The following is a 20,722-nucleotide window of genomic DNA, read 5'->3' as shown; positions in this document are numbered from 1 at the left end:
GACAGGATAGCCGTACTTATCGAGGCCACGGGGTAATGATGACTCCTGAACCACCGCCACCACCACCTTATTGTGTCAGCGAACCGTCGGGGCGAATGTTTAGGGTCCATCGCAACTGGACACTCGGATGAGAAGGCTCGGCGGTCAAGGGTTTTTTGTTAGGTAACCCACAATTTGGATTGTATTAGACAGGATTCTGCTACGATTTGCCTTTACTACCTATGCACCAAAACTCATTGTCTGTCCGCGTCCCAAACAAGGTCCCGCTTTTAAAGTAAAACTTGATCTCGGTAACTTCGGGGAGAATAGGCCGCCACTTTAAATCTATGCATTTCAAGACCGGCAAAATTTGGGCTCAAAACACCCGGGTTGAAGTGTCGGGCTAAGAGCTTGGCAGTCCTCATATTCCTCTTTCTCCGTAGTTCTTAGTATGGGGTTGGTCCTGTCAAGCTGGTTCATTTACAGCTTTAATAACTACGTTCAGGCGTAGTTCTATTGTCGTTAATACTCTTATCTAGATATATTCTTGCTACTCCAATGGATAATATTTCCAAGGTCAGCGGGGCGCCAGCCAAGCGGGAGCTGATAGAATTTCGTGTGCGAGAACACTGAGTTCTACTAGTTGGGATCCGGCCACTTAGGTGTCGCAAATCGCGGACGCACGAATATTCGGCATGTATGATAATTGCCTGTAGTTTCAGAAACAGTATGTATTAGATTAAATTGATCGACAAAGAAATCTCTTGTGTAAACGTGACAATGCACTTGGCACATACCTTCTAGATGATCGCATTGGCAGTGTCGCACATTGACTGCGAAATGAAAGGACGAAACGCGCACTCAATATCAGATATACATGCTGCAGTCCTCGTCCGACAACGGAGCGGACCTATTCTCGGGCATAACATGAATGGAGCTCGAGGAATGTACAATAATATTTTTGATCGTGGGTTCTGACACTCAGCTAGCGGGAGTCGAAGTATTCAGTCAAATATGCCATTAGATGCTCGGTATACATACACAATTATATGATTCAAGTATACTGGCTAATACATAGCTGTCCGGTTGCAGCCCTGGGATGAATTGGTCTACCGGCTATTCACCGAGGAACACGTCCACTTCAGAATCGCCTCCTTGTGCTTGTTTGGCAGGCTCAGGCTCACCATCCCCTGCAAGGGACAGCATTTCTGTATCTAGGGATGGTTCTCGGGTTCGTGGCATCTCAGAAGACCGTCTGGAATCAGTGTCTTTTGCTAGAGGGCTTCCCCTCGAGGCCAACGCTCTCTGAATAAGCCTTATTTTCGGATGTTTGGCGGGCTTCACATTCGTAGCTGACCCAGGCGTGCCGGGCGTTCCATCACCAGGCGCAAGGCCGGCGTCCGCGGGAAGAGGAAGCCCGCTCTCCTTGTCTAAATAATAAGAGGGAAGAGATCGAATGAGGCCATTTAGTGCTGATCCCTTGCAACTCACCACCGATCCAGGTTCGGGCGATCCATCTGCCTCCTGAGATTGTTCTAATTTCACGCTGAGTGATCTGCCACTTTCTCGGTTTGTTTTTGCTACGATCTAGAGGCCCAACACTGGCATAGGAACTAGCGCCTTTGGGCGCTGGTTGCACGGGGAAGGGACGTATGGGCAACGGACGAGACGGAGCAAGTGACAAAAGACCACTATCAGCAAAATGTTGAACATCGTCGAGAGTGACTTCTTGGGGTGCCTCAGGTGCGGGCGTCGAAGATGCGGCTGGCTGAGGGGTTCCTTAGCGCGCCAATAGATCAGCTAATCATGGATTGACAATTCCCAACTGGTTGGTCTACCTTCAGCACTGGGAAAATCCTCTATTTTTTTCGGGGCGACACGTTTTTGCTTTGATTGGCTCAAAGGTGTGCTGGATACCTTTGAGGGTTTCTTTTTTGGAGTCTTCCCCGGTTCCTGTGTATCCCACACGTCCGACGTGCTCCCTGGTGCCGACATTACAGTGGGAACCTGCACTTGCCACGCAGACATCATCGCCGCCGGCTCTCCACCCTGAGACAAAGGATCCTCGGGCTCCACAGGAACGAGAAGTTGAGCAATTTCTTCATCATGAGCGGAGGCATTCTCAACAGCAGGAGTTGGTGCGACGAGCGTGGGGTTGCCACTTTTTGCCCGACTTTTTCTTAGGCGCTTTGGTTTAGGTGTAGGGACAGATAGAGGGAACGAGTGACTAGAAATCCCTAAATCATCATCCATAAGTTGATCCTCTTCCTCTTCTTCTCCCCGGCTCGGGCCAGTTTGTGATTGCTGCTCGAGGGGCGGTGGTGGTGGTTCGGGGACACGTAACTTTATTTTGCTGAGACGGAATTTGCCCATCCCTGCAGGTACGGCGGTGCTTATCGTCGGAGACTGCGAAGAACGCTGAACAAAGTCTTCATCCTCTGGACCCAAAGTAGAGATTTGCGGCACTTCATTGTCAGCCATAACCAGATCACTGTGGCAGGCCAGCAACTCAGTTGATCTGGATTGGCTACCTCGGGCAAACGGGGGCAAGCGGCCTCAATTCTCACAAAGAGCTCAGCGGAGCGTGACATTCCCACGGTTTCTGGTTGCACCTCAAATTGGTCGAATTACGAAGCCATAGAGGCTGGAGTCCTGCCTACAGGCGCAAGGCTTTTTGCTGCCCGGGATGCACGCGTATACGATCATGGCGGATGATCATGAACTTTTTAGGGACTGTTAATAGGACTATTCAACATATCCACGTCCAATGGGGGGTTTTCTGGCTCAGGGTCGATCATCCCAGATTCCCCTCCACCTTCAACAGCAATCAGAGGCAGAGCTTCATTTCCTTTCCCACTTGATTTGATCTTTGATTTAGTCTGACCAGGATTCCCTACCTTCTTTTTCTTCGGAGCGTTGGGGTTGCCTCCGGCTGCAGCTTCTGCAGCTTTACGCTTCCGCTTTGCGGCTGCTTGTCTCTGGCGTTGTATTTTCCGCTCCAGAGCAAGAGTCGAAACGGCACCTTCAGCGGGATACCTGGAGTGGAACGTGAATCGGAGTCCACACAAAACGCGGAGTACCGCGTGAGGACCGAACATACACTTTGATGGTCTGCAAGAGGTAGCCACCCGACCCCGAGGTTTGCATAGTGGGATGTGTTCTGCCAGGAAGGATTTGATATCGGCGAAGCCAACCTTCCGTGATACTAGATCCCAAGTATTGTGGATCTGCTCTCAATTTAACTTGAGCTTCGGTCAGGACCTTAGAGAAATGATTCACCCACCGCAAACATGTACGAGATGACGGGAAACTTACGTGAACATAGGGGCTGTGTACAATAATCGAGGACGACCCAGCCAAATATGGCGCTAATTTCTCTATAATTGAATGTGGCTCATGATTGCTTGATATGAGCAGCCTGGGCTTGAAATGTAAACGCTGGCTTGGAATTGATATTATGACGGTATCTTACGCATCCCATTCCCCGCTGAACAGATCCTCTCGGTGGGCCTGCAAGGCCAAGAAAGCCTCCCGTCGTTTAATGATTCTTGCGTTGTCTCTTTCGAACTTTCGATGCAGGGCCGCGGCTTCGGGACTCTCGTATGTCACTCCTGAAAAAGATGGCATGATAGGCTCCGAAAAATCGCGGACTACATGTTTATTCAGTATCCGGGGTAGGCTCACAGGCTCATAAAGCTGTACTCACTCGGCGCCCATTCTTCATCTACATGCACCCAGTTAAGTAAGGTTGACAATGGTTTAAGCTGTTCGGGACTAAAGTTCATCGAACTTATACATGGATAAGAAGGTGCTTGTGAGGAATCTGAAATTGCAACAACGGTTCCCGAGCCTGAAAGGCAAAAACATCATTTATGATATCGGGAACATTGCGTCCACCCCTCACCTCCCATACGATCAAGAGCGGCGGCGAGTATCAGACCTCCTGTGTCATCCACTATGATAATGCGGGACCCTGATTGCACATTTGCCATGCTAATAATCTGGCTCAGTGTGTCCGGTCGCATGTCCCTCACGCGACTGGGATCTCTTGTAAACCAGTAATCGCACACGTTGAAAATCGTCGGCTCGATGATCGTTACTCGCTTCGCGAACCTGGAGAAGCAGGCTACAGTCATGAAGGATCGATTTCAAGGCTAGGTTGGTCACCTACTTCGCCTCCTTACGTTTCTTGTATTTTTCTTTGCTATATTCAGTTTTCAGTTCATAGTTGGCGTGTTGCTCCGTCTGCCTCTTCCATATCTCCTGTAGAGTACAGTTTTCTCGAGGCGGAACGATGCATCAATTGACGAGGAACAACGTACAGTAAAACTAGCACCAGATCTCTTCAGTTCTTCTATCTCTGGGTGTGTAAGTGGTTGAACAAATGATCCGTCGTTTATCAGCTCATTGTTGGCATTGGTGTCCTCTGAGTTCCCCTGTCAGCCCATTCTGAAGGCGGAGAGCGGCACTTACCAAGCTCTTCAATTGTTCTCGGGGGTAATATATGCAGCTTATGGGATACAATGTCATAACTGAAGCCGGGCCACTTGCCAACAAGCTCGCTGGAAGGGAAATTGCCAAACTTCCCGATATTGATGGTACTATCTTCATGGGGTTAAAGGGTCAGCCCTTCAAAGTTACACTTCTGAGCAATGTGATATAGTTACGCCTTCCGTTCGACTTTAGCATGTCGAGTTTCACCGCTTGGTGTTTGAAGAAGCACCATGTCGCCTTCTCCGATAACCCGCTGCTTTGAAGGTCCAGGATCCATTGTAGTATTTGAGAAAGTAACAGCTTTGAGGGGCTGAGGCAGTGCACACAGCAGGAAAACCTCAAGTCCTACTACAACAGCGCCAAGACGAATGGGCAGCGGTTGCTCAGGGACGTTCGGAAGTAAATTGCACACGACTTGCAGATCACCTGCTGATTCGCCGTCTCGACTCTCATCATGTCCCAGCTCCCAGATGAGACCCTTCGGAGGGTAGGCCAACATATTGAACTCGGAGACACGTCTTCATCTTATCACAAGTTCAGATCTTGGCACAGATCCAACAAACCGCTCAGCAATCCTCAAGGAACTTATCGCTTTCGAGGGCGCAGATAGCGCAGAAAGAGAAAGAAAGAAGGATTCTTCAGCTTACTATGGAGGAAATCAACTTGCTCCCTCGTAACGATGATGTAAAGCTATACAAAGGTGTAGGGAAAATGTATGCAATTCTTAACGCATTCGTTTGTCTTGCTTAGAGGACCTCCTGCTAGGTTTATCAATATTCCTCGTGCCACTATGGATAAAAGCCTAAGGGAGCAGGAGAAAGAACTTTCGGACGATATATCCAATTTGAATAAAAAGAGCAAGTATCTTGAAAAGCAATACCTCGAGGCAAATTCTCAGTTAAGAGATGTTGTAAGCAGTTTCCACGACCGGTTGCTTGGTACCACTCGGGTTGATATCTTTTGTGGTCCAGTTTCATAGCTCGCGGTTGAATTCATGAGTGCGGATACCAATCCTTTCTGCCATGTGTGAAAGACCGATCGCGGAGACGATTCCTGTTCTCATCGGCATGTTCTGCTTTACCTAGCCATAGCATTATACGCCTTTCATCAAGGCTTGACGAAAGGCGTGTAAGTCTTTGGCCGTTATGCCACGCCACCAGATCTCCAGTCTCTCTTCGGGATTCAACCAGCTGTGTGCAAGCCTCCAGTTCCACTCGTCGGCGACACGCCGCTCAGTATGACATCGCCCATGGAGGGGTTGCTTGTGTATGCACTGTTCCAAAGTAACCTTTGTTGCTCCACGCGGACCTCAGTCCGTAATTGCTTCCTTGTCCGATTATTATATTCATGCTTCTGCAACATAAACGACCTGACCTCCTTACCGATAACCTCTGGAGAATATTGCGCCGCGACCTAGCTCTTTGTATCATGTCATCGGATACGGTTCGAAGGAAAACGTCACTTAGCAAAACACACGCATGTGCATTAGAGCGGGGAATAAGGACTATCATCAGGAAAAACTAGTTATGATGAAGATGAATTCCCTCGATTAGTTGATTGTAAGCCGGTAGGGACCCTATCTACCTGTCAGGGTGGTAGTCAATAAGATATTCCCATTCGGGCTTGTCGATCCCACCTGGCACAACTGTGTACCAGACCCCGAGGAATCTAGAGAGTGGTGAGGAACTTGGCGACGAATAGCTCAGTGAATAAACATTTCGAGGCAACGCGCACAGCGAGGTGTATATTACGGTATCGTGGGATATGCGGAGTATTTAAGCCTCCAGTGACGGACAAACTTTGGAATGTGTGTGCGTCCCACGGTCGAGGCTAGGCAGAAATGCTAGCTAGTGCAGTACATGCATTAATATCCCAGCTGTATTGTGGTACAATCGCCCCATATATGTATATGCGATCGAGTGAAAAGTCGCATCAATTTCTCAAGGTCTTTGTGCATGTGAACATGGGACGGAGGCCGGTTCGGTGGCATCCCCGCAGCACTCGACCGGCGCGGCGCCGGACGGGAACAATTTTTTTCTTGACCGTTTCAATTTCGAACCGGCCATGCAAGGCCTTGAAGCTAGCTGGCCTGCTTCTTCCGGCCGGTGTTCTCGTCTGAAAGAATACAGAGGCTAGCTAGCTAGGGCCTGCATGCCAATTCATTTTTAATCACGTCATTTCCACTGCATACCGAACAGAGCAAGATTTTATCGCGTGTACAGTCAAACAAAATCGCAGCCAGTGGCCGCGAGCACATGGGGATTCAAGTGGCCGTTGATTGATACCAAATATATGCCTGGCAGTTCGCTGAACATGTTCCGGAGCATCCTATGACCCAGACTCTGCGAATATTCGTGGTCTAATCACCGCCTGCTCAAAGCACGTCCAATCGACCTGCTGATCTGTCTTACATCTGAGATGGGCTTTGGGACCTTAACGTGCCCCCAAACGCGTTGCACGTTGTCGTTGCTACTCAACTGCTCGATCCACGAGCTTCCCCTCCACCAACATCCATCCGTATCTGGGTTGGTGCAATGCATTCTGTTGTCATTCCTTACTCCCATGACTGATCACCCTGGTCTCCGGGCTGTTACCATGCTAGACAGCAGTGTGCGTCACTGCACCCCCAATCAGCACCTTGTCTTCGCATCGTACGGGCAACTTGGCCTGTTGTAGCCCTCATACACTCAATGTCAGACACTGTTATGAGTCAACTTGGCGTTCGGCAGCAACACTCGAGCAACAGCGAGGCAAAGGTATGCGACCAAGGCCATGTTCTCTTTATGCCCAACTACGATATTTTATGGCACGGCGGGGCTATGTTACAGAGTGATCAACGCACAGACGCGTCGGAGGGGCGGCGTCACGTCGGGGACATGGGATGTTGCGCATTCGCGCCTTCGGATGGGAAAGCGAATGGAACGGAGTTCATTTGGGCGAGCATATAGTCTTTAGCGCTTGGGCAGGACTTGGCAACAGGTTCTTCATGATTTGGCGACTCCCCCTCAAAAGTGAGTCGGGCTAACAGCTGCGGGTGGGGGGCTTATGGGATTTATGCTGTCGAACGGATGGTTTCTTGGATGCGATTGAGTGCATGTTAAGTTTGTAGAGGCCGCCTTCAAGTGTTCCATCACATATCAGTGTGCAGCCAGGAGCGCGAAGTTTGATGATGCCAGACTGAATTCGAATTGAACCACCTGCCTTATCGAGGCGCAAGAGCGAAAGTAGATTTGGCTGGGAGGAGGGGATATGAAGACAGTCCTTAAGGACGACAACGTGAGAAGAGTTGCCGGAATACATCAATGTTGCGACAGATCCCCGCCCTTGAATGGGGACCCTGGCTCCCCCTGTTCCTGTTACAAACTGACCAGGGGTTTCTGTGTAATTGGAGAAGGCCTCCCGATCCGTAACAACATGATCAGCTGCACCGGTAACACCGACCCATTGGCTGCTTGTGAGGATGGGCGAATCTGAAGTGGCAGTGAAACTGAAATGCAGTTGGGTAACAATATTTGCTGACTGATTTTTCTCCTCATCCGCTATACGTTTGTAGCATTCTCTATACCAATGACCGCGCTTGTGGCAGTATCGGCATTCGGTATTTGCCTTGTCATGCCTGGGACGGGAATCGAACGCGTAACTGGACGATTCGCCATTGCGTGATTGGCGACGTAGATATTCATCTTTGATACGCATGTGGACGGCATTGTTGGCATTGGCCCTGACCTTCGCATCAGATGATTCTAGGTCCTTGAGCTCGATAGTCGACATAAAGCTGTCCCAGGACGATGGGAGTGACACGAGTAAGGCCATTGTGAAGTCGGATTCGCTCAAAGTATCGCCGACTAGGCGCAATTTGTCGTAGATATCACGCATCTTTTGGATGTGATTATCCAGGGTGTCTTCCTCCGCCATCCGCGTGTCATGGAGCTCCCGACGAAGAAAAATGCAAGGGGTCTCACTAGAGACCTCGAATTCCCGCTTGAGCGCATTCCATGCCTCAACAGGAGTAGTGGCGCTGACAACAAACGTATGAACAGGGCCCGTGACCTGCAGCCTGATTAGCGCAAGCGCCTTGCGCTGCGCCCTCTCAGCCTTGATCCTTTCATCCGCATCGGTCGGCAACGTGTACCCATCCTTAATGTACTCCCATAAGCCCAGATAAGTCAATACATCCTCCATGCTGGTCTTCCAGTGAATGTAATTCTCCTTCCCCGACAACACCACGGGCATCCGTTTGCCGAGCGATGCAAGATCTTCGGCCATGGCAGGAAAAATCTGATAAGAAGTCAAGCGCACAGAGGTCGACGAATCCGAGGCGGTTGTCAAGTCGGCGTTCCGGATATGTACGGCAACGCGTTGTAATGTGGGGATTCCTGATAAGGCAATCCGCTACCTAAACGGCAACACTTAGGCAACACTCGCGAGACCAGATGTAAGCTAGAACAAAATCTTTTTGTAAACGTCCGTCTGTGCGTATTTATATACAATGTGAATATATTGCGGAGCGGCCAACTAAGGTAACTCCTTGTGCGACTACGGAATTAGTAATTCCCTCCACATAAGTCCTCCACATACACCGGCTGTGCCCGGCTCCCGTGATTCTCGTGATTACAACAATTTTGGTCAACGCACGTCCGTGCGCATTTATACAGGCACGAAATGTGAATATACGTAAAATAAGTAACTGCGCAAGCGCGCGTACGCAAGCGTTGATTAAGAAAGAATACATTGGAATTATCTAGGGATTTCCCACGACAATCCAGAACATTCCGGGGGGTTCCGGTGACTCGTAGCACAGATGTAAGATAGGAGCGGGAAATATAACTGACGATTTGAGTCAACCTCCATGCGTATACTTATATATACAAAGGAATGCAAAGTGCAAAAAACGATGGCCAAGCGGGTCATGTAACCATGCTTATTTAGGAAAATACATGACAATATCAATTGCCAAGTTGGCAGTAACTCCTATGGATTCACCGTCATCAAAAATATGGGCCCACCATGAATAATCAGTTAGGAATCATGTCTTTGGAGGACCCCGGAGAAGTTGCATGTTACAGGGGTCCCAGTGGCACAAGAAAATTACTTGTGGCCTTGCGGCAAAGGCATTTGTGAATGTTTGTCAGCGCGGTTATAAAGCTGCAGGAAGCGTGTTGCTCAAGGCGGAGTCGTCCGTATCGCCCTTAACATGTCAACGCGATGTTGTTGGCCGAACCCACAACTCGGAGGCACTCCAGCACTCAATGAGTGAGTGAGTGATGATTCGCCCCTTCCACTGTTGCACTCCAAGTTGCATCACGACATTGAAAGGACAAGCACGTCCATGATGAGAGGTTGCAAACTTTGGCCCCGCAGTTGGCCGAGCTCCCGCGTTGCTCCTTCCAATGCATCGGAAGGAAGTTGGTGCTTTGTTGGTCATCGTCTTCAGCAGCATCCATTAACCGAGGTAACTACCATATAATGACATCTGGAGGGTAGCAACTTACCTGCAACGATACACCACTACATTTGCGCTCAGGCCTTATCGCAAATGAAATGAAATTATCGACAGCGACGCACATATGTCAATATACCGCTCCCGGACCAAAAGCGTTCCTGAGACCCACTGTGCCACACACCTGCAGTGCCCTTCCCTTGTTATGATATCTGGGGGCCTTGCTTCAACATCTGCTGCATTGGGGGTAGGCTGGACATCACGGTATCGAAAGACTTCGTAGAGATTGACTTTTCTATCCGCTTGCCTTAGACGATAGGTCCGTATATGTTGTGCTGGAAGGGTTCGAGTCGGAGATAGGAATTCGATGAAGTGATGAAGGATGAGTAAGCAGCCAGCGTGATAAACTCGATCCCACTGTGAAACTCAAAGGCCACAGGCCACAGGCTGAGCCGTGAGAGTGGTCCACAAGCGATTGAGAGTTGGGGCCGATATCCAACAGTTCAGTAGCGACAGGCGGAACTGGAAAGTTGATCTGGCGTCTCAATATGGATCTAGCTGAGGGATTCAGTGCAAAGACAGATACATGTGAACATGAGCGAGTGCAGAGGCTTGGGAACGACAGTGTCGCACGAAGAATGTAACAGCAGGGAGCGGAGAAAGGGTTGAGCGTCCATACGTTATCTCCCAAGCAACATCATCCACCACAGGACGGCCTCCGGCTTACCTAATCAGAATCGGACTTGTCACTCCCGATTTAGCTTGCGGTCCCACGAATGTCGACAGACTGTTCTCGATCAGTTACGCATTATGATTCCTTCCAACACATTCAATGCAGCGCTCTCAGCATGCAAATGAGCCCGTGAATGGGTGACCGGACGCGCACCTAATGAACTCTAGCCATCGCATCGCGCACAGGGGTAGGCAGGTGACTAGCCTCTCTTTGGCGGGAAGAGAACACAGAGGGGAACCAAATAGTATGATCTAATTGAAAACCGAGACTCACACATTTTCAATGGATCATGCTGAGTGTAATCATAGTTGGGTGGTAGATGTAAATCGACCGGTCTCTAATGTGAGAGCCCAGTAATGAACTTTGTACATTCCTTCCTACTTTTCTCTTTGTGCATTCGGGCCGCCTTTTTAGGCCCGACGAAAAATCAAGGGGACGGTACCAGCTATAATCGATTCAGTAGCACCACTCACCTGTTGGAACACAGGCATATCTCCGCTGGACCAAGCGGTTTCTGTTTCATGCGGAAGTAAAAGATCTGAAGTGGAGTTAAATAGCATGTTATCAAAACAATGTGCTCGTCCAGTATCCGGTTCGAGACTCTATAATAGCGTCTTCCATGCATTTGTCATCATCAGAATGGTGAGGACGAAAACTAAACTCAAAAGCAAAACATACTGTCTAAAGGAGAAGTGGAGGATTCCCACCGAGGAATACATTTCGAAGTTCGCTGGATTGGCTTTTTGGTCTCGGCACTTGTGTCTCAGTCACATTTGTCATGCATTGGATGTCCTTTGTTTACTTCACGGAAGCTTTCGTGCGTTCTGGAACAGTAAAGAAAAATAAACAGAACACGCCTGGTTTCGTGCATAAATTGAGGTGCCCTTGGGGGGGTTCCTCTCTTTTTCCCTAGGGAATCACAGCCCTCCCATGGAATATACCCCTTTATCAGCAAATGGTCCATGTTCAGTTTGGCCACTTCTGTTGGATATGTCCACCAGAAGTGGCCAAACTGAACATGGACCATTTGCTGATGTTCGCGTGGATGCCCTCCATGCGTAATATACCCGGCCTGACTGTCCCCACCTGGCCATTCCCTGATCCCTCTCCCGAAATAGACGGCCCCACTGCGTTCAGCGGCCACTCTCTTCCGCTACCTCACTGGCTTCTAGCTATGCCTTCCAAATATGCCGACCGACTGAAATACGTCTTCGGCTGTATACTCCATGACTCTATGACTCTATGCCACTATGCCACTATGCCACTATGCCACTATGCCATTATGCCATCCAAATATGCAAACGCGTTTCCGGCTGTATACTCCAGAATGCCCATGTCCTCTCCTCTTCTCTAAATATGCCGGCCAATCGAAATGCGTTGCCAGCTGTATACCTCTCCCTAAATATGCCGACCAATCGAAATGCGTCGTCGGCTGTATCTTTGCTTTCTCCTCCTGCTTTCCCCCTTCCCAGAAGTCATCCCGTGCCGAAATATGCACCACATCGGAGTGCTGTATGTCGTATGCCTCTGTGCCAGGCCATGCCCCGCAAAATATGCGTCACATCAGAGCGCTGTATAACGCGATGTGCATGTCCCTGGATCCCCAATGCCGAACGTCATGCCATGCAGCGAAATATGCACCACATCCGAGTGCTGTATGTCGTCAGGAGTATGGTCTACTAGGCTGGAATGCAGTTCCCTTTTAATTTCCTTCCTCTCTCTTCCTCTTTTTCTTTTTCGAATTTTGGGCCGTCCTTGGTTCTGCCGGGGACTTGTGCTTACTTAGTTTCATACCGGCTCTTCCGAAACCCAAAGCGGGTCGGGGGAGCGGCTAGGTGCATAGCTCCGGCTCTTCCGGGACGGTCGCAAGGTGCGTGGTTTCCATTTCTCTGTCCCCTTTCCCCCGTCCGTGGGGACTACTGACAATTTTGCCTTTCACAGCAACCCATTCCCGTTGCTAATATTCATTTGTTATTTTGTTCCCTAGGGATCTTCCATCTCCTCGTGCGCCTCTGCCGCATGTAATCAATAACCTCGACGGTAAGTATTTTCGCCTCTTGTTCCTTTAGGCGTATTACTAACCACATCTTCTTCCGTTTTTAATTTTTGGGTCTATGGACCACTACTCTCGACGGTAAGTATGCTTACTCTTGACGATATATAAGCATTTCCACCCCTGGCTTTTAGGCTTGTCACCACCCACATCTTGACGGTAATTATGCGCACTCCCTACCTATTCGAGCGTATCACTAACCACATCCTATTCTATTTTTAAGGTCTACGGACCACTCCTCTCAACGGTAAGTATGCGCATTCCCTACTTTAGGCTTATTACTAACTACATCTTCTTGGTCTATAGACTACTTGTTCTCGACGGTAAGTATTTCAACACCCTACTCGTTTAGGCTCATTACTAACCACAACTTCTTCCACTTGTTAAGTCTACCGACTACTACCTCCCCTCGACGATAAGCGCTTCTATTGTATATCCTTGTCCGGCGTCGCTGACCCCAGTTCATTAGGATTTCAAGTTCACCCCACTCCCCTCATTCACGACAACAGGCGCCGTTTTCATATGTTCCCCATGTCAAATTAACCTTTTTGTAACACAGGTCGAGGCTCTCATGATCGGATGCTCCAATATGGACATCGGATTCGACATGGGCTTCGTTCAAGTGTTTGCACGATTTCAGGGCCCATGGATCCCATCTTTGTACGGAATGCGGATTCTGTTGGGTGGATCTGGAAGCTGATTCCTGGGTCAGTTCTTGGCCTGGAGTACGGACACCTTGATAGGGTTTCCCTGATTTTATTATATAACGCTTCAATACTTGAAGCTTGTACGTGCCTCAGTCATCGCCGTGCTGTGTCCCGAGGTGAGATATTTTCCCATCCTCATTGAGCTCATTCCTTTGGTGTTGCCTTTAGAAGAGGAGAGAGATCCGTTGATCCAGGAAGGGAGGGCTTAAGCTTGATATGAAGGTTTGGGGGCACGGCACTAGTCAGTTGATTGTGATATGATTGCGTCGCATAGTTAATCGGGAGAATCTCTATTGGATACCGCATTAAATTCATCTCTGAGGAATAAGCGACGGCACCTGCTACAAATGAAGCTAAAGCAACATGCAGTGCAATGAACGAAAGACGCTTGGTGTTTGGTCTCGGGGAAAAGGACTCCGAGGACCTCTGGCGTACGACCGCCTAAACCCGAGCCTACAGTGCCATTCAGGCAGCAAACGTTCCTCCCGTTTGTTCACGATGAACTGCAACGGAGCCCGAGATCCCGGAAAGTTGTCTTGTGTGTTTTCCCGGTAGCTGAGATTCAGATTCAGACATTCACGAAGATGAGAAGAGAGTTGGGGGGGCCATCGATCTTGGCACCTCTTGAAATTGAGAACTTTCAAGGTCGCGATATTCATGCTCAGTGGTTTACACACGCGAGCTTTGTGTGAGATGAGGCGGACCACCTCCGGTGGGCCTAATCTCAGGTTTGGCTGGTCTTTCTCCGCTGCAGCTTGTGTTAATAATATTCCTCGAACGTTTATCCATACCAATATTTGAATCTAGAGTTTCCTCCGCGTATGTGGAGCATGGGTGTCGCTCATGGGGTCGATAGCGTCACCGCTGGCCCTTGTAAGCAATAGAAGTGTACCGATGTTTGGACTGATCTTTGCTCTACATGAGGGTTGAGGCCTGCTCATCGATCGCATGTTACACTTACGATAGGCCCTTAGCAAATATGTTATCCTCTCTCAGGCTGGGATTAATCTAGCTGCAACCGCCTAGTGCTTCAGTAATTTGGTGACCGGTTGCTTCCATTCGAGGGGACATGCATGCATTACGGTTGCCGAGCAGGGCCAGGTCTAAGTTTGCATCCGACTCAAGCGCCGCGCGTCACGACCTCATCGCTACGCGTCTATACATAAGTCAATTTGCGTTTTAACGGCTCCAGCGCTGTTGTGGACATACTAGGCACCACACCAACACTTTTTCTCGCTTTTTCCGAGCGAAATTCATGCCTTACATACCTGCGCTTTGAACTCACCGCTACGCGTCTCTACATAAGTTAACTGCGTTTTAAGCGACTCTGGCGCTGTTGTGGACATACTAGGCACCACACAATCACTTTTTTTTGGCTTCTCTTCTCTGGTTAAAATTTGGACATTCTTCGAGTCTCTTTGGTCCGCAAACCGCTGATTGATCAAGCTATGTGTCACATAGGTTATGTATTACATAGTTTTGTATGTATACTGGTAACATCCCTGACTACTATCACCCACTTACGGTTGCCCAGCAGGCCAGGTTGAACGTTAACGTTCGCATCATGGTCACAAGTCACGTGATTTTGATTTTTTTTTTCTGTTGAGCTCACCGCTACGTGTGTTTACACTGCTACAAAAACCACATCAGACTCGTACCCAGTTGTTTTCACTCTGTGGACGTGCGCGCGACACTGCAATGTGGAAATGCGACTAAGTAGTTTTGTATTCAATGTAAAGTCACGTTCTGCTTTCAATACAAAGAGTCACATGCTACTCCGAAAATTTGTGCAGACATGGGGAACCTCATGTGTTCCAGAATTGTTTTCTGAGAGGATCGCGTCGAATTTGGCAAATGCGTAAGTGGACTGCCACTGCTAATGGTGTGAGGTGTTGCCGCGCGGAGTAGCATGTGACTCTTTGTATTGAAAGCAGAACGTGACTTTACATTGAATACAAAACTACTTAGTCGCATTTCCACATTGCAGTGTCGCGCGCACGTCCACAGAGTGAAAACAACTGGGTACGAGTCTGATGTGGTTTTTGTAGCAGTGTAAACACACGTAGCGGTGAGCTCAACAGAAAAAAAAAATCAAAATCACGTGACTTGTGACCATGATGCGAACGTTAACGTTCAACCTGGCCTGCTGGGCAACCGTAAGTGGGTGATAGTAGTCAGGGATGTTACCAGTATACATACAAAACTATGTAATACATAACCTATGTGACACATAGCTTGATCAATCAGCGGTTTGCGGACCAAAGAGACTCGAAGAATGTCCAAATTTTAACCAGAGAAGAGAAGCCAAAAAAAAGTGATTGTGTGGTGCCTAGTATGTCCACAACAGCGCCAGAGTCGCTTAAAACGCAGTTAACTTATGTAGAGACGCGTAGCGGTGAGTTCAAAGCGCAGGTATGTAAGGCATGAATTTCGCTCGGAAAAAGCGAGAAAAAGTGTTGGTGTGGTGCCTAGTATGTCCACAACAGCGCTGGAGCCGTTAAAACGCAAATTGACTTATGTATAGACGCGTAGCGATGAGGTCGTGACGCGCGGCGCTTGAGTCGGATGCAAACTTAGACCTGGCCCTGCTCGGCAACCGTAATGCATGGCAGATGAAACCATTGTTAGCCGAGCTTGCGAGGCTTTTGTTTCCAAAAGGTTGGTTCGATTTTTGTTTTACCGTGGGAAATGGCCAGCAAATATCCACAGGTCCAAACGTGCTACTAACAACGCTTGATTTGCAGGTTGGGGACAGGCGCTGCGCTGCAGTTTGGTCATCTAGTTTGAAGGGAACCCTCATAACAAAAGTAGCCTGGTTAACATACGCTCTTTCAAGCCTCCCGACACTGTCTTAATTCTGCACGAAACGCTTTGCTACGTAGACCCGGTCAGTTGCGTCTCGCGGGTTGACAAGGCTGCTCGGTAGATGCCTATTTTATTTTAATTATGCAAGCGAAACGGTGGTTTACCGGCGATAGGCACAGGAGCAGGAGGCGTCCTGTGAGCCCGATTTGTCCTAATGGTACGCAGTTCAGACCCGCCCCTTTTCCTTCGTTTCTCACAGAGGGGGGCTTCAAGATCGTGACACTTGTTCCAAATTCCAAATATGCGGGCTATAGGCACCGCACCAGATACTCCTATCTCTTGGCCATTGAAACGTTCACCTCCCAATACATACGTAACCAATCCACTTTATGGTCGGTTTCCTCAACACACATCTGGGGTCTCCCTATTTTTCTGTGATCGCAAACCGCATAGCTGTTTCCCTTAGCTAAAGCAGCTTCCACCTCAATCACTCCATGTAGTGAACTCAACTTGCTGGGACTTCGATTTCGGGGGAAATATCGATGCGGTCAACGTTTCGGGGTGCTGCCCGTCTGGCCAGTTACCGTTGATCGCAGAATTCTTATCGATCGTTTTCACAGGAAAATACTAGCTGTGAGCGTTCTTGAAACGGGTGGATTTCCTGTAAGGGATATCTTGTATGTTACTGAATAGCTATAAACACACTTCTTCTGATAGCCGGGGATCAAGTCTTCATATTGGATATGCGTCATGGGAATTGGGCAATGATAGATAAGCCGGCTGCCAAGAACCTATAGTCGACGCTTGGCACTTGGTCAACGGGGGGAATGCAAGAGACAAGCCGTCTATCGAATTGGTGCGATGTGTGCTAAAATTAAAGTCGAATCCGTGAGATGGTCACAGAGCTAGTGCTTATTGGCTATGAAGCCACTAGCTCTCGTTGTTTTTCAATTCGTTTCCAATAGGACGCTGACCCACTTTCATAAGTTTTATGAAAAATTTCAATTATGCGGTGACTGCGCAGCAGAATGCTCGCTGCACAGGTTAGGCAGGAGACTTAAATTATTTAGCGCGACATATGTATTTCCTATTCTGCGGTTCGTTGTAATTCCTGTCTCTCGCTGCGAGCCACTGCTATCTCACATATATTCAGCGTTGCATGCATGTGAAGGTTGTAAATGCACATCCGGGGTGAGTGCGCATGGCCGTGCGAAACTTACACGGTCGTCTACGCATTTTATTCCAGTAATTTCAGGTGTCTGCATTAAATACATGAAGGCCGTGCCCGAACATGGCTAGTCATGGTTAGCACGTTTTCATGACCCGAGCGCATATTGGAGTCGCGTGCTTTTGATCTAGTGTAAACACCAAGAACTGAATAAACAGTTATAATGGTACAGAGAAACGGAGATGAAAAGTGTCCGGTGGAGCAGCGGGGCATAGGTGATATTGGCCGGGAGACCATTCAGGTAGAGGATGGGGGTAAGGGATCTGGATCGCGGTGACCCAAAGTTGCACGAACAACTTCGCGAATTTCCAGGGCTCTTGAAGTCGACATCGTCCGTGCGGAGGAGCATAGGCTCTCAGCAAGTTCGTCTGAAAGGGGACGAGGCGATTCTGGAGCCGAATTTTCGTCGCTGACAGGGCTAAAATGATTTGAGTCTGTCTCATGCTGGTTACTGAGGTGCCCCAAGTCATCCTCCGGATACACGATATCTCTTCGCCTCATTCGTTCCAGTAAGTGCCCAAGCTCTCTGCAAGCTTCTCTGTATTTCTCCAAGGCTTTCTTTCGTGCATCCGAGGCGGAAAATTCCGATTTGAAGGAAAGAGAATCCGGAATGGAGTCCGGCGTAAATTGCGTGCCTCCTGATGGATCATCAACGCTGTATTCAGACAGGGGACGTGATGGGGGAGTGAATACAGGTTCATCATTCTCTTGATTGTCTGCAGAGCTGGATTCATCCTGACTGCTCATGGACTGAGAGCGCAGTCCTTCCACTGGAACGACAGGATTATGAGCATGACCATCTGTCGTCGAAACCAGCTCAACGCCCGGAACAGGCTCAACATCGTTATCCGATCCGTAATAACCATAGTCAACGGCTTGTGAGTCCGAACAATCAATTGGAGTTCGCGATCCGAAAGGCTGAGGGGCCACCCGCACTCCGACGGCATATTGGCTGTCTGAACGACTGTAAGCATGATACAAAGGATGCGGCGTTACTTGATTACCTTGCTGAACCCAGTCGTCGCCCCATGTGAGGTGTTCTGATGTGGTTTCTGGCCAATGAAATTCTTGGGACGCAGGTGCTATATGGATGGAGAATCAGTGTCCCGCTTCGTCAGCCCAGAAAGTCCAACACTCACGTGGAGTAGGCGGTGGGGACACCAGAGGGGAAGGAACACGACACCATTCTGGGAATGCTAGATTTTGGATTGGAGTCGGACTGCGGCCCCGATCGGATCCTTCACTCTCAACAAGCTGCACTGTGGGTGCTGGAGGATATTCTGGCATCTGTTGGGGATGCAGGTGAGGTAGAGGTGATGGAGAAGGCGGATAATTGGAAATATATGCAAGAGAAGGTCCGGAAGGCCGAGCGTGAGGTGGGGGACTGGGAATTCCGTTTGGATGAGAGTCTTCTCTGATGGGCGTAGTAGGTTCCAAAGAGGAGGGGAAGGACAGAGGCTGAGACTCAGGGACATCTGCACCATCAGGAGTCTCATCCATTACTTCGGATTGTTCATCGCGCAGCGCAGGGAAGTTGGCGCTAGGACTGGGAGGTGGCCCCTCTCTTCCCGAAGAGTCGCCATCTATGCACTCTTCTTTGACAGAGTGAAGCATTGGAGAAGGGGGGCGGCCACAGAAGTGTGTTGGATCTGCGACCTCCCCGACTGAACGAGAATTCCTCGATCTTGACTTGTGCGAAGAAACGACGGATGGAGCTCTCCGAGAACGTCTATGGGGGCCAGAACCCGTGCTGGACCGGGACGAAAGAGTTTTAAAGTGCGGCGCTCGCAATTCCCGAGGTCGATCACTTCCGGGTGGTGTCTTGCGCTTGAGGGGGCGAGCTGTATCCCCTGACACCTGCAGATTCTAAGTGGACAAGTGGACCGTGTTAAGTAGGCCTCCACATACCCATGATGATGCCGTAGAGACTTGGGACGAAAGGCCAATGTCCCGATACTCCGTAGGGCGAACATGAAACACAATCGCTTGTAACAGCGTCGGACCGCTTGAGCGTGGGTGCATGACGGGGGTGATCGTTGCAAAGCAGCTGCCTGAGTCTAATAGGGGCGTGATTGAGCTATGCATAACCACAACCAGAAGGGCAACGTGCCTTGGGATAAATGTCCGAATACCCAATAATCGTATGAAGTGAGGACAAATCTGGTGACAGACATATCCATGCATCGGTCATAGATCTTCGGTGATGGCGTTAATTAGGGCTCATAACTGCGGGAAGGGCACTTACCTCGCACCACAGCAGTTCAGGCGGAGAGAGGTCACAACAATCACCTAGTCGTGCCCGCAGTCTGGTGGCACTTCTAAGGTCGCGCACCACTTCGACGTCAACCAAAGAACGAAAGAGGTCCAACGTTATGACCCAGGGAGGAACCACAAAAACTGCCAATGTCGGCTGCAGAAAGCCTTGGTGCAGTTTTTGGAGGAGATGGGCGGAAAACACCCGATCTTGATACAATTCAAAGAAGAACCATTTCGAAGAACCGTAATCAAGAATGTTCAACACTGATTCGGAAGTAGCCAGAAGAGATTGCTTGACCCATTCGCTGACTCCAGCCAAGTTGCTAGCAGGATGTGGTATCTTTCCCGAGACTAGCCCGTCTGGAAAAACCGCTATCGTGCATTTATCATCGTACGCATCAATATCCTCGCTGTGCAAGAAAGACTGGATTGGAAATGGATCTGTAAAGCAGTCAATAACAACTGGTTTGCCTGGGAAGTCACAGCAGTCATACATTGCTGCACATTAAGCTGAAAAAAGTTCTCTGAGAGTTTTCTGACTTGAAGAAGCGGTCTTCCAGCTTCCCGGGAAACTGATGAATGCTCCGGATAAGAGAAGGAGAGTAGGCTGTAGTCGCAGGTTGTCGCCAACGGCTCTAGCGTGGCATTAGCGCAATAACGACGTATGTCATCGGACGGTCTCATTGAAAAACAAAAGAGGGGTGCGCGTAGCACCGCATGGGGGAACAAAAGAGTTTAAGAGGTGTGAGGAGCAGTAGCTGGTGGCAGCGATCACGACGCAACAAAGGCGCTAAACACGCAATCAGTTGAGCGGTATCCATGGATTAGTAGCATGCATTTGAGCTTGCAACCTTATTCGAAGAACACAACAGAGTAGACAAAACAAAGGCAACATTTGCCTTCTGGAATGGGCAAAATTCGTTCCACTAGGAGAGATATGCCACCCAAAACCAGATACCTGGCACCCAGCAATCTTGGGAGAGGTAGGGCATAGATCGCTGGCATCGGTAATCACTACAAATAAGAA

The 20,722-nt window shown here is 49.2% G+C and overlaps 7 protein-coding genes across 7 annotated transcripts; 3 read left to right on the top strand and 4 right to left on the bottom strand.

Annotated features, from left to right (window-relative positions):
• Positions 1-1,095: 1,095 nt before the first annotated feature.
• EI90DRAFT_3136156 (uncharacterized protein) lies at positions 1,096-2,460 on the bottom strand (the record flags this gene model as incomplete). Its single annotated transcript, XM_039064772.1, has 3 exons — positions 1,096-1,409; positions 1,471-1,758; positions 1,818-2,460. The coding sequence occupies 3 exons, from the start codon at positions 2,458-2,460 to the stop codon at positions 1,096-1,098; spliced, it is 1,245 nt and encodes a 414-aa protein (XP_038908556.1).
• A 543-nt stretch (positions 2,461-3,003) lies between these two features.
• On the bottom strand, positions 3,004-4,750 carry EI90DRAFT_2948590 (Gcd10p-domain-containing protein; the record flags this gene model as incomplete). The annotated part of the gene is made up of 9 exons (XM_039055372.1): positions 3,004-3,240; positions 3,295-3,397; positions 3,452-3,587; positions 3,686-3,829; positions 3,884-4,092; positions 4,151-4,242; positions 4,302-4,405; positions 4,453-4,580; positions 4,647-4,750. 9 exons carry the CDS (start codon positions 4,748-4,750, stop codon positions 3,004-3,006), a joined length of 1,257 nt encoding a protein of 418 aa, XP_038908555.1.
• Positions 4,751-4,882: 132 nt separating this feature from the next.
• EI90DRAFT_470818 (Prefoldin) lies at positions 4,883-5,588 on the top strand. The gene is made up of 4 exons (XM_039067670.1): positions 4,883-4,960; positions 5,014-5,186; positions 5,239-5,383; positions 5,445-5,588. The coding sequence occupies exons 1-4, from the start codon at positions 4,928-4,930 to the stop codon at positions 5,469-5,471; spliced, it is 378 nt and encodes a 125-aa protein (XP_038908554.1). The 5' UTR covers positions 4,883-4,927; the 3' UTR covers positions 5,472-5,588.
• Positions 5,589-12,066: 6,478 nt separating this feature from the next.
• Positions 12,067-13,838, top strand: EI90DRAFT_3294306 (uncharacterized protein; the record flags this gene model as incomplete). The annotated part of the gene is made up of 7 exons (XM_039067422.1): positions 12,067-12,158; positions 12,634-12,686; positions 12,716-12,780; positions 12,834-12,858; positions 12,923-12,946; positions 13,006-13,022; positions 13,259-13,838. 7 exons carry the CDS (start codon positions 12,067-12,069, stop codon positions 13,397-13,399), a joined length of 417 nt encoding a protein of 138 aa, XP_038908553.1. The 3' UTR covers positions 13,400-13,838.
• Positions 13,839-15,992: 2,154 nt separating this feature from the next.
• Positions 15,993-16,924, top strand: EI90DRAFT_3090736 (uncharacterized protein). Its single transcript, XM_039062347.1, has 3 exons — positions 15,993-16,064; positions 16,151-16,428; positions 16,485-16,924. The coding sequence occupies exons 2-3, from the start codon at positions 16,426-16,428 to the stop codon at positions 16,647-16,649; spliced, it is 168 nt and encodes a 55-aa protein (XP_038908552.1). The 5' UTR covers positions 15,993-16,064; positions 16,151-16,425; the 3' UTR covers positions 16,650-16,924.
• A 559-nt stretch (positions 16,925-17,483) lies between these two features.
• Positions 17,484-19,111, bottom strand: EI90DRAFT_3090734 (uncharacterized protein). The gene is given in 4 exon segments (XM_039062346.1): positions 17,484-18,395; positions 18,444-18,519; positions 18,532-18,533; positions 18,579-19,111. The coding sequence occupies 4 exon segments, from the start codon at positions 19,051-19,053 to the stop codon at positions 17,677-17,679; spliced, it is 1,272 nt and encodes a 423-aa protein (XP_038908551.1). The 5' UTR covers positions 19,054-19,111; the 3' UTR covers positions 17,484-17,676.
• EI90DRAFT_469928 (uncharacterized protein) lies at positions 18,966-20,559 on the bottom strand. Its single transcript, XM_039067669.1, has 4 exons — positions 20,190-20,559; positions 19,685-20,136; positions 19,550-19,634; positions 18,966-19,496 (listed from the first exon to the last, which is right to left on the bottom strand). The coding sequence occupies exons 1-4, from the start codon at positions 20,377-20,379 to the stop codon at positions 19,306-19,308; spliced, it is 918 nt and encodes a 305-aa protein (XP_038908550.1). The 5' UTR covers positions 20,380-20,559; the 3' UTR covers positions 18,966-19,305.
• Between the last annotated feature and the right edge of the window lie 163 nt (positions 20,560-20,722).

Source organism: Cantharellus anzutake (genome assembly GCF_015039405.1).
Source record: "Cantharellus anzutake strain C23 chromosome Unknown EI90scaffold_153, whole genome shotgun sequence".
NCBI lineage: Eukaryota > Fungi > Basidiomycota > Agaricomycetes > Cantharellales > Hydnaceae > Cantharellus > Cantharellus anzutake.
The sequence above is the reverse complement of the archived record's forward strand: the minus strand, read 5'-3'. Positions and strand labels throughout refer to the sequence as shown.

Excerpts from the sequence above, each read along its gene's own strand:
- EI90DRAFT_469928 (XM_039067669.1), bottom strand. The coding sequence starts at position 20,379 with ATGAGACCGTCCGATGACATACGTCGTTATTGCGCTAATGCCACGCTA. Across the intron at positions 20,137-20,189 it reads TCAGCTTAATGTGCAGCAAT|ATCCATTTCCAATCCAGTCT; the intron begins GTATGACTGCTG and ends ACTGCTTTACAG. Across the intron at positions 19,635-19,684 it reads CTGAACTGCTGTGGTGCGAG|ATCTATGACCGATGCATGGA; the intron begins GTAAGTGCCCTT and ends CCATCACCGAAG.
- EI90DRAFT_470818 (XM_039067670.1), top strand. The coding sequence starts at position 4,928 with ATGTCCCAGCTCCCAGATGAGACCCTTCGGAGG. Across the intron at positions 4,961-5,013 it reads CAGATGAGACCCTTCGGAGG|ATCTTGGCACAGATCCAACA; the intron begins GTAGGCCAACAT and ends TCACAAGTTCAG. Across the intron at positions 5,384-5,444 it reads ATTCTCAGTTAAGAGATGTT|TTTCATAGCTCGCGGTTGAA; the intron begins GTAAGCAGTTTC and ends TTTGTGGTCCAG.
- EI90DRAFT_3090734 (XM_039062346.1), bottom strand. The coding sequence starts at position 19,053 with ATGCTTCACTCTGTCAAAGAAGAGTGCATAGATGGCGACTCTTCGGGA. Across the intron at positions 18,396-18,443 it reads CGACGACTGGGTTCAGCAAG|ACAGCCAATATGCCGTCGGA; the intron begins GTAATCAAGTAA and ends ACAGTCGTTCAG.